Here is an 11,805-nt window from a genome sequence, read left to right as displayed (position 1 = left end):
AATTAATACAAGAACACGGGGTCACATGACAGATTAAAAAATTACATGACTGGGGCCGGCCTGGTGGATTAGCGGTTAAGTGCTCGCACTCCGCTGCTGGCGGCCCGGGTTCGGATCCCGGGCGTGCACCGACGCACCGCTTCTCCGGCCATGCTGAGGCCGTGTCCCACATACAGCAACTAGAAGGATGTGCAGCTATGACATACAACTATCTACTGGGGCTTTGGGGGAAAAAAGGAGGAGGATTGGCAATAGATGTTAGCTCAGAGCCGGTCTTCCTCAGCAAAAAGAGGAGGATTAGCATGGATGTTAGCTCAGTGCTGATCTTCCTCACAAAAAAATAAATAAATAAATAAAAATTAAAAAAAAAATTACATGACTTATGCTGTACTGTAAAACTGTCCATCCTTTTACTGAAACAATCTAAACATCCTCTAAATCTACCACTTGTTATCCCAAAACCTCAGCTTATATTCACATCTCCTAAAGAAACAGTAAAATAAAGCCACAGTGATTTTTATATAAATTATTGATGATTAAGTTGTATTAAATTAAAAGGACATGAAGCAACAGTTGTATATATATGAAGTCAGTCTTATTTCTTAAGAACTAATGAGGAATTGAGGGTAATTAAGGCAGGCAAACATTAGTTCATTTTCCCATTTATTGAGCTGTACTAGTTATCTATTACTATGTAACAAATTATACCCCAACTCAGCAGTGTGAAACAATAAGTATTTCTTATCTCACACAGTGTCTGTGGGTCAGGATTTCAGAAGAGGCTTAGCTGGGTGGTTCTGGCTTTCATGAGGTCCCAGTGTAAAGATCAACTGAGGTTGCAGTTATCTGAAGACTTGATTGGAGGCTGGAGGATATGCTTCACGATGGCTCACTCACATGGCTGGCTAGCTGATGCCTCAGTTCCTGGACAGGATGAGCTCTCAATAGTCTTGATTGAGTGTCCTCACAGCATGGCAACTGGCTTCCCTCCAAAGCGAATGACCAAAGAGAGATCAAGGCAGAAGCTACAATGTATTTTATGACCTAGCCTTGGAAGTCACACTCAGGTCATTTCTGCAGTATCTTATTGGTTATACCAGGCCTGGGACTGGTATTCACTCTCAAGATTATGCAAATGCATGACGCTGAGTGTGAATATCTGCTTAAATTTTACACCCTCGGTGCCTCACTTGCTTTACCCTAGTCCTGGCCAGTTACACAAGTCAGCTGTATGTAGTGTTGGAGGGGACTATATAAGGGTGTGAATAGCAGAAGGCAAGAATCATGGGGGCCATCTTGGAGGCTGGGCACCACAAGAGTTAAGCACTTCGGTGCCAAGATTCTGATCAATAAGAAGGGACTCCCACTGATTCAGCAGTTCTCAACTTTGGTGGAACACTTGAATCATTGCGGAGAGCTGATGCCTGGGCCTCACTCCACAGAGATTCTGATTTAATTGGCCTAGAGTGGGACAGCCAGGGTGTTTAAAAAAAACTCTCCAAGTTATTCTCATGTGTAGTCAGGAATAAGTACAGTGCAAATGAACTAAAGGTTCCTTTTGAGACTAAAGTGCACACAGAATTTGCCTATCATACCTGTCAGCAACATCTGTTCTTCCTTTTTAAGGCAGGGGTGTGGGGAGGCTGAGGCCACAAGGGGTATCAGTAATTTATTCACTTATGAACTATTGCTGAAAACAGAGCAGGGCTGGCTGACTAGGTTTCTTCTCCATCACCTACATGCTCTGTTTGAACTGGTTTGTAAAACATTAGTAGGAGCAGGATTAATTCATCAACACTAGTCTGATTTGAGGCTCTTTATCTGTTTCAAAATAGGCAGACTGAAGGAACAGGAAAGTCCCCAGGTGAAAAAGAGAAGAATGGGAATTAAATGAGTTTGATTGGGGTGAGGCTGCCTGTTTGCTTATATAACAGCTTGGTAATAGTTTGATGCATGCATGCACATGTGCACACTCATGCACACACACACACGTGTGCACAAAGGTAAAGCTGAGAATGAAACTACTCTTAGCTCATATAACTTTAGAGGCCAGTGCAGAGTTCTATCTACTAGGCTACTTGGTTGTTAGCTAGTCACCTCTGATCCCTCCTCATCCCATGGGGGAAGAGCCTGGGTGAACATGGGAGGGAGAGTGAAGGAGAATTGGAACCAGGGTTCTTGTGCAAGGTACTCTGTTTTCCTCCGGTGAAAACAAACAACAGAATTTCAGTTGGAAGACTAATTGCATTTTCCCATTATTTGGAACTCTTGCTAGGACTTTTGCATTTTCATCTTCTTGTAATTTTCCTAGGGAATGCAATAAACCTCAGAGATTATCATAATTTTGGCAAATAGTTTAGAACGTTGGCAGATGCCCAAAGAGAAGAGGATCTGGCGTGGACATGTGCTTGAAATCATTGTCATCACCTCAATCAGAGAATTAAAATGAAAAATAAAAACACTGCAAGTATTTTTTTAATGACAGCAGCCTAATTTGTACTTCTTACATAAGCAAGAAAATCCCTACAGATTGCACTGGGTGTGAGCATGACACATCTGCCCACTCTTGTTTAAATTTCAAGCATATGCTGATGAAAGAGGGCGAGTTGCTGGGAATACAGGTCATTCAATTCTGACACTCATTTCTGCTGCAGTAGAGGCTTGGCTAGAGGGCGATTATATTAATACAGTACCATAGCTACCTTCTCAATAGGATTCTAGCAGAGTCTTGCTGTATGGCAAAGTCGCAAAGGACTAGAGTGTATCCATCTCATGACAAGGCAGATCACTTCCAATGGACTCTTGAATGCAAATGTACTTGATAGGAGGTGGCGGTGGCTTGAAAGGTGGGGGTCTTTCCATGCTAGGAACAAAGCATTGCTCTTTCAATGCTAAGAATGTGAGAGGGTGATTGAAAGATATATACAAAATATTTTTTTAAAGTAGGAAACAGAGAAAGAGAAAGAGACATGCCCCACTAGTTCTCTCAATTTTTTCCTGGCATAATCTTCTGCTTGTTAGTCCTACCAGCCATTTGGACATTGTGATAATATCACTAATTAATATTTATAAGGTATTTTATAGTTAGCAAAGCATTTTTATCATAACATTATTTAATTTGTATCTAGGAATTGAATATTATTGTCACCATTTTACAGATAAAACTGAGGCTCAGAGATTTTAAGCAACTTGCTCAAGAGAACCAGACCAGCAATTCAAGTCTTGTAACCAGAACCTATACTATCCACAGCGACTGCCTCCTAATAGAAGTGTTTCTCTTATGTGAGTTAAAACAGTCCTCCAGAGACAAAATTTTAAAATTCTTGGACTAAAGACTGAAGCTTTCCAAATAGTCCCTTTGCTAACCTTACCCCCAGCCTTCACCCAACACTCATTGTGCGCTGTGGGGAATGGTTGAGATGGGAAGTACAGCTCTCCTGAATCCCTGAGTTGATTGGTACTGCATGGATAATGCCAGAATCCCTGCTGTTTGAATCAGTGAACATCCTTAAAGTCATCTTTGTATAAAGTACTGTTCTTTGTTAGCACAACTCATCTCTTTGTTTGAAAGGCATCAAGCATACAGGTGAGTGAGGGATTTAGCTGTACAAATGCTCCAGCTCTCTTGATATCAGGAAACAGGTAAATCTGTGAGCAGATTTGTGCCCCTGACTCAAGCACCTCTACCCCTTGTCTATTAATCCATAACACCTTAATATCTGCAGAGAGATAGTGATAGAGATAGAGATAGAGAGAGAGGGAGAGTTTCCTATCTCTCTATAACACAGACATTTGAATATAGAACAATAAAAAAATTAATTCAGATTTTCAGATTCCCATTTTCTCATTTTAATATAAAAATCTCTAATGCCTATTACCTGGTTTTCTGATGCTTTAATGGCGACTTAATATATATCAAAAGGTAGATAAAATTCTAAGAAATTTGAACTTCCCTTTCTTCAGCGAAATTGTAAATTTCTCAAGATTAATATGGTGGCCAAATTGTAGCCCTGGCACAAGAATCCAGAATTTCTGACTACTGGTTTAGTGTTTTATTCACCATGCAACACTCCCTGCACATGGTTATAGAGTCTTCAAGGATACTCTAAGGAGAGTAGAAGAAGATATTGCACAATGGTCAATGGTATCTTAGATAGCACTGTTAGACATGTGGAAGATCAGCTGGAGGTCTCCTCTGATCATGGCCTAATCGGGACTGATCCAAAATAGCCAAGACAGAAAAGTGAGGCTTAACCTTCCATGCCATTTCAGATTGCTCAGTGGAGGGGAAAGAATTTTGGAAAATATTTCCGTAAGATAAAAAAGGGTAACCCATTGCTTACTTTCTCTTCCCCTTGGGGAAAAAGGAAAAAGGCAGTAAAAGCCCATTATGCTCAAAAGCAGCTGGAAATTTCTTAAAATTACCTTTCTCACTCAATTTCACACTTGAGCCTCTAGGCCCAGCTGGGCCCAGGTAGTTCAGAGATGCGTGAAAACAAAAAAATAATGAAGATTAAAAGAAAAATCAGTTTCAGTTTTCAAGTGAGGTGAGGCTCAGTTCTCATTTCACGCCCCCTGACTTGTTCCATCTGATGAGCGTTACAGCCTCAACAGGCAGAGGGGGATACCAGGTCAGGAGTTGTGCATCTAATCCCCACTGAGTGGTGCTGGGAAAGCTACATAGCCTCTCTGAGCTTCTGTGAGCCTGATTTCCTCAGTTAAATAGGAGAGGAACTCCATATACAGGAAAAATATTTCAAGTGATGAGTAAATATTTTGTACTGAAAAATGATCTCTTCCTCCATATCTTAGTATTATACTCACATTTCTTTTTGGTATTGACACCACTTTCTCACTCCAAGACCAAACACTACCATGCAGGAAGCAAGCAAAGCGGCTATAATCACTGGCCAGGACATCTCATCTTTGGGCTTGTTAACCACAATTCCTGAAAATGGCATAAAGAGAGACAAACTTTAATGCCAAACTTTGGCAATTGGAAAACAAGATTAATTGAACTATTTCTCCCACCTAAACCAGGTTTTCTCCAAGGGTCATGGGGTGTTCCTTGACAACAATCAGACTCTAGGATCATATCTCTGCCTTGTCCTTATTCCTGTTTTTGCATTTATGTAATTATTTTCTTATATAAATGTCTTTCTTGTTAGAATGTTCCAGAACTGATCTTTTTTTTCTTTCATTTTCCCAAGGCTCTGGACAATTCCTGGTATATGGTGTCCAATGTAATGTTATTTGTAAGAATGAATAAATGAAAATGATAAGCTATAAATTTGTTTTCCAAATTTACTCCAGTAAAGAAAACTTATATGTAAAATAGTGATCTAGCTATGGATTTTCTTATTCTTATTAAGGAGCCACCAAATGCTTTATGGAATATTAATATGTCAAGAGGAGGAAGAAAGAGTAAAAAGCATTACAACACCCACAGCCCTGAAAGTCCAAAGCCAAGCAGGGCTGGCTAACACGTATGGAGTTGTAGTGCCCAAGAGACTATCAGCCAAGATTTCTCATCTCAGTATCACTCAAGGAATGATATCCAGAGTACCTTTTCTATCGCTTTCCCTCTTTTTCATTCTTTCTTCCCCTATCCATTTCAGCAATAAAAAGGAGAGAAGGGACAAAACAAGTAAAATTGAAACCAGTTGGTTTTGCCCTTTCTATGGTCTGCAAAGGGAGGAAGTTGAAAGAAAAGGGCTGTCTACAATTATATTGGTGGGTGATCAGTGGACTGATTTTTCTTGTCCGTGTTGACAATGCCCATATCAACTCGTTCATTATGCTTCTAGCACTTTAACACCAAGTCAAATGGTATGAATCAAAGATTTTCAAATTTTGTGGGTTTTAGACCAGAGGAAATATAAATATCATATTTTGGACTGTTTTACTTCTTCTCTAAGACACAGGAAGAATTAAGAAAATTAACTCTCTTAGGAAATAAGATTGCCTGGTTCTACCTGGCAGGGGATGAAAGGGAATGTTTATAATTACAAAATTACTTTATGTTTTTCGTTTTAAAAAATATTTTACAATCATGTTAAAAATTCAAATAGTACAGCAATATAAAACTACAATGAAAAGGAAGCTTCCTTACTACCTCAGGCACCAGTTGCTCACATTAGAGTCAATAACTTTTGACAGTTAATTATGTGTCCTACCAGAAATTATCTGTGCATATATAAACAAATATAGGCACCATGAATATATATCCCTTTTATTACAAATGGAGGCATACTATACATACTGTTCTGTCCCTGGCTTCTTTCTCTTAACAAATGTTCCTTGGGGCCGGCCCCGTGTCTTAGCGGTTAAGTGCGCGCACTCCGCTACTGGTGGCCCGGGTTCAGATCCTGGGCGCTCACCAACGCACCGCTTCTCCGGTCATACTGAGGTCACATCCCACATACAGCAACTAGAAGGATGTGCAACTATGGCATACAACTATCTACTAGGGCTTTGGGGAAAAAAAAAAAACGGAGGAGGATTGACAATAGATGTTAGCTCAGAGCCGGTCTTCCTCAGCAAAAAGAGAAGGATTGGCATGGATGTTAGCTCAGGGCTGACCTCCCTCACAAGAAAAAAAAAAAACAAACCAAGAAGCAGTGCTTGCAGTAGAAATTGATGAACGGTCAGGATAACACCTGGCTCTGTTTGTAGCCTCTGTCCCTTTCCTCCAAATCTCTTTTCTCTGAGATGCAGCCCCTCACTTATGGTATGCCCCTCACAGGGCAGATCTTCCTCACAAAAAATTAAAAAAAACAACAAAAAAACGTTCCTGGAATACTTTCCATAGACATAGATGCATAGAGATTTACGTCATTTGATTAAATGACTGGATAGTTCCCCAGTGTATGGATCTACCATAGTTTATTTAATTAGTCTCTTAATGGTAGATGGCCAAATTGTTTCCACACTTTTGTTAGTTCTAACATTCTAATTAAATTCCTATTACACATAGGCCTTCAGCTCTTTAGATTTACATAGATCATTTGGGCAAAAAGTGCATTTTTGTATCGGAATTATCTGGATTGATTTTCTTTCATTGTTTCAACTATATTATAAATTGTTTGTAGGTGGAGACTAGGTTTTTAGTTTCTTATATTGCCTCAGATTTATTACACTGTTTTTCATATAGGCCAAAAAACTGGATTTAAAATATCAGCAACCAAATCTGTTCTATGTTTTACATAGGTTGGACTGCGGCCACATGATGTTGTCATGTTAACACTGGTTATCACTGCTGAAGGTTTTTCCTTTTATAACATATATGCCAGGATTTGAGATCTTCCTGATGCTCACTCTACCTCAGCTCTGTTAAAAAAAGACACTGAGGGTACCCCAGAAGCTCACATAGTCCTATAATACATAGCCATGTGGCATATTGTTTATGTACAGGTGCCTAGAGACTTCATAGCAGTTCAAACCACTGGAGTATCATGATTATAAAAGAAACAATCATCCAGATAGTCAATTCAGGACTACACAAAGTTCTGTTTTAGTTAAGTCAAAATTTACTAGGCTCTACACTGAAAATATGGTGGGATATAACATTTTACCTCCAAAGTTTTAGAGAAATGAAAGAACAAAAGGTTTTAAATGGGTCTTACGTCATTGCTTACAAATATTCTCCCAACTAAATATAGGAAATGAGATCATTGACTTCAGGAATGTCTCACTGGAGAAGTAGAGCTCCAATCTTGTCCCATCTCTAAACTTGAAGTTTAGTTCTTTAAGGCACTAATATCTTAAAAATATTGATAGGACCTCAGTTTGCAGCTCTATTGCCATGTTGTGTGCAGGATGATGCTCCTGTGGTCTGAGGACTGTTTGACCTTCAATATGAAATAAGCTGAGTACCCAGTGGAGAGTTCACCAGTCAAGTAAACACCCCCTGAAGACAAAGAGTTGATTACGCCTCTGAATTTACAATCAAGACTTGCATTGGGAAGGCCCTAACTTTATTGAATCCCTTGACCTCTTATGATATAAAACAAGGGATTACATTTAGAATTGACAACATTTTATTAGTTGAATTATAGGAATACTCTTTGTTCCAACAATCTCTTTCTTGCCTCAGACTATATTTTCACAGGACTGAAATGCTTCTCACTACTTTTTTCCTGGCTAATTCTTATTCACTTTTCAGATTTTAATTTACTTATATCCTCAGAGAGTCCTTTTCTGTTCCCCAGTTAAAATCAGATCTTTCTGTTAGACTTTGACAACACCTTATACTGTATCATAGCATTTGTCACAAATAAATTAAATTGTATGATTACTTATTTACTATGTATCATCTCTAATAGATTATAATCTTCAGGAGGCCAGTGTTTTCACTGTATACCCAACAACTGGCACAGTGCCTGGCAAATGCTACGTACTTAACAAATATTTGTTGAATGAATAAAACATAAAATTCCCCTTCCCCTCCAAAACAGTAAATGACTCACCAGTGATATGGATGTCATTATTTTTAGTAGACACATTGGCAGTTTGGGGAACTTCTGAAAATGCTCTGGTTGAGCTGATGACGACATCACCTAGGGATATAAGGGGGATAGCTGAACTGATCCGAATAGCTATCTCAACCTGAGGAAGTGGTGTAAAATCATGAATGGATTTCACTTGCTATTAGGAGGAACTCAATTTGAATGGCCTAAACGCTCCTAAAATATTATGTGTAAAGTTTACTAAGGACCAATTTACTGCAAGGCTAGGATCCTAGGATCTAACAGTTACCAAAGGAGTGAAAATCCCTATTGGTTTAAAGAACAAAAGCGAAACTGTATAGCACACACAACAAAACAATATCTGCTAAAGAATCTCCATGAGAAATTTAAGCGGTTTGGGGAAAATGTCTTACGTTGCAGTCATGGAAAGATGAGGCCTATCCCTATTCTCCCAGGGTATCAGAGATCCAGTCAATCAAAATACTGATTCTTCCCACTCTAATGTGTTTGATAAGGTCAATAAAAATTCCTTTGCAACATTCGAGTAGACAACTCCATGTTGACTAATCATTCCATTTTCCAATGGAAAATTAAAACGTAAAATGCATTTTAATGGGTTTAATTGATCAAAAATGCTATTATGTGGATTTAATTTTGAAATAAAATAGAGAAAAATCTAAGACTTGGTCTCTGACTATCTTCTTTGACTGACTGGGAAGAGTTTCGGTTCCATTCATTGTCATTTTCATCATCAAGATACACTTTGAAACACCTATTTGAGATTGGCTTCTTATCAGTTCTTGCTTTTCCACTTCTGCTCCCCAAAAGCAGACCGTTACCTTCCCCAGTGCTATGTCTCCCCCAAGTACTCACCAGGAAGTGTTGAGCCTTCCCCTAAGGGGGATGAAGTGTACATTTCACTGGGCATCCAGGAAGCTGCTAAAGGAAGAAGATATTGGAAGAGTCAATCTATACAAGACTAGTTATTTTTTTGTCTCTTCTTGACCTTTAATTTAATCTAATAATTATGTAAAAAGGGTATTAATGAATACTTGAAGCAAGATCATTGAACTATTCTGCAGCATCCATTAGAATGTCCCAGAATAAAGTGGGAGTTGAGGGAATGCTTGTGGTCCAGATGTCTCTAATAGGGAAGGTTTTGATCATAACCACTTAGAAGCAGGAAGAAGGAATGGAAACAAAACACTAGGAGAAGTTCTTCCAGCCACAGAGAATGTGTTGTGACTATTCTCATGTCCATCCCATAGATGAGCTACAAAGAATGGGAGAGAATGAAAGCCCAGGTGCATTACGGCGGCCTTTAGCCAAGGAAAGGTGCAATAGGACTTTGAAGACTTTGGTAGAACATGCACAAGGAAACAAAATTGTACTTGTAGGTAAGCTGACATTCTTGTTAGAAAGTGAAAACCGAACTGTGTCAACAGTGAATTATTAGACCTCTATGGTCACAGGTCTTGTTAGCTGCTGGGTGACTCCTTTTGATGATTCAGTGGCAAACCTTCCCTTTGAGTAGATAGGAGCAAACTCAGGCAGCACATATGGCTTTTGAAATAGATCTATCAACTCATTTTGGTTAGTTCCCATCTCTGGCAAGAAAGATTCACTTCTTGGCAGTCTCCACATACCTATATTTGATAACAGGCCTATAACGTGACGTAAAGTAGAATTGCTATAGCAGTACACGGCCGCAATCAGTAGAGAGACATTACGATCGTTTATTTAAAACATAAAAATACATGATTTTCCCAGTTAAGTGTTTTCTTGTGTGTCAGGACCAAAACAAACAAGAAAAGCCAAAATAAAACAAAACAAACATTAAAAAAACCCTTAGCTAGCTCTCCCCTTTCTTGGTTTCCCCCTAGATGCCAACTACAGTTACAGCTGCAGACAAAGGAATGTTCTTAGGTTCTTAGGCCCTTCAGACGAGACGTAAGTCAATGCTTTCTAGGGATTGCTCACAGGACAGTCTATCGTAGCTCCACTTGGGGTCACCTCAGAGGTAAGGGTGGTTTTGTACACAGCCATTTTGACTTTGACAAGGTCAGGGAGATGTTCTTACTGTCAATATAAACCTCTAATCCTACATAAGTATCATGACTATTTGTTTGTTAAAGACCGATTACCATGGTCTATAGATGATGATGGACTGAGCATTTTTTTTAATGCCCACTATTTTTTTTTTTTTTTGCTGAGGAAGACCGGCTCTGAGCTAACATCTATTGCCATTCCTCCTCCTCTTTTTCCCCAAAGCCCCAGTAGATAGTTGTATGTCATAGTTGCACATCCTTCTAGTTGCTGTTTGTGGCACGCAGCCTCAGCATGACCGGAGAAGTGGTGCGTCGGTGTGTGCCCGGGATCCGAACCCGGGCCTCCAGTAGCAGAGCGCGCGCACTTAACCGCTAAGCCACGGGGCCGGCCCTAATGCCCACTTTTAATGGTTAAGCTATTAAGCCAGGAATTTCGTTGACAAAGAGCAAGAACTAATTAAAAGAAATTGAGACCTGCCCTGGCTTTAGGTAAAATTATGAAGAAGGCAGTTTGTTCTGGATAACTTTACAGTTTTTTTTTGCCCAGTATGGTGTGTCCTTCCTTCTTTTAGGGCTTGATGCCTTTATTTCTTATCTCTTCAAAATCTGCTTGAAAGAAAGGATATGATAAATTAATTTATGCTAAAATATAAATGGTTGAACAAGTAGAGGTGGGTATTTTTTTTTGAAAAAGATTTTCCATTTCATGTTTATTATCAGCAAGTCAATATAGAATATTTTGTAATGATCAGTTACATGTGGACATCAACAGTTTTTTCACCAAATACAGAGAGCCTGTCTGTTCTGGTCAATTTTCATTGTCCCCAAACAAAATAACTAAACATAACACAATTTCAGGAGATGGTGATACCATCAGTATGATCAATCCAAATTATAAAAATGGCAATACTTAAATCATGCAAATTATTTGACCATTTCATAATACTTCTTTTTACACTTGAAAAGTAGGAATTTTTCAAGTGTAAAAAACTCCCCAAAAAATCTGTGATAAAATTAAACTACAGTGATTGGTGTGAAGATGGCAGTGTAGGCAGACTCTGAACTCACCTCCTCCCACAGACACAACAGATCTACAACTACTCTTGGAAAAATTACTCCTGAGAGAGAATCAAAAACTGGATAAGAGGAACCCCTGCAACATGCAACAGTCCTGACTGAGGTGGAAGAGGCAGAAACTCCCTTCTGGAGAGAAAAAAATCCACCTTCGCAAGCCACAGTGCTTCCTGGCTGCCAGAGAGTAACCCAAAGGTACGCAGCCTTCCCTGGAG

General features: G+C 39.2%; 1 protein-coding gene across 2 annotated transcripts in view; it reads right to left on the bottom strand.

Moving 5' to 3' along the window:
• Window positions 1-662: 662 nt before the first annotated feature.
• The window catches only part of CD96 (CD96 molecule), a 91,524-nt gene continuing 80,381 nt past the window's right edge, over window positions 663-11,805 (bottom strand). For both annotated transcript variants that reach the window (XM_058555764.1, XM_058555763.1), the window contains 4 exons: window positions 9,342-9,407; window positions 8,469-8,558; window positions 4,825-4,948; window positions 663-2,863 (listed from right to left, as the gene is read on the bottom strand). In XM_058555764.1, coding sequence (XP_058411747.1) covers window positions 2,755-2,863; window positions 4,825-4,948; window positions 8,469-8,558; window positions 9,342-9,407 — 389 coding nt within the window. In that variant the 3' untranslated portion in view covers window positions 663-2,754. The remainder of the gene's footprint in view (window positions 2,864-4,824; window positions 4,949-8,468; window positions 8,559-9,341; window positions 9,408-11,805) is intronic.

This window comes from Diceros bicornis, chromosome 15 (assembly GCF_020826845.1).
Source record: "Diceros bicornis minor isolate mBicDic1 chromosome 15, mDicBic1.mat.cur, whole genome shotgun sequence".
NCBI classification, from domain to species: Eukaryota; Metazoa; Chordata; class Mammalia; order Perissodactyla; family Rhinocerotidae; genus Diceros; species Diceros bicornis.
The sequence above is the reverse complement of the archived record's forward strand: the minus strand, read 5'-3'. Positions and strand labels throughout refer to the sequence as shown.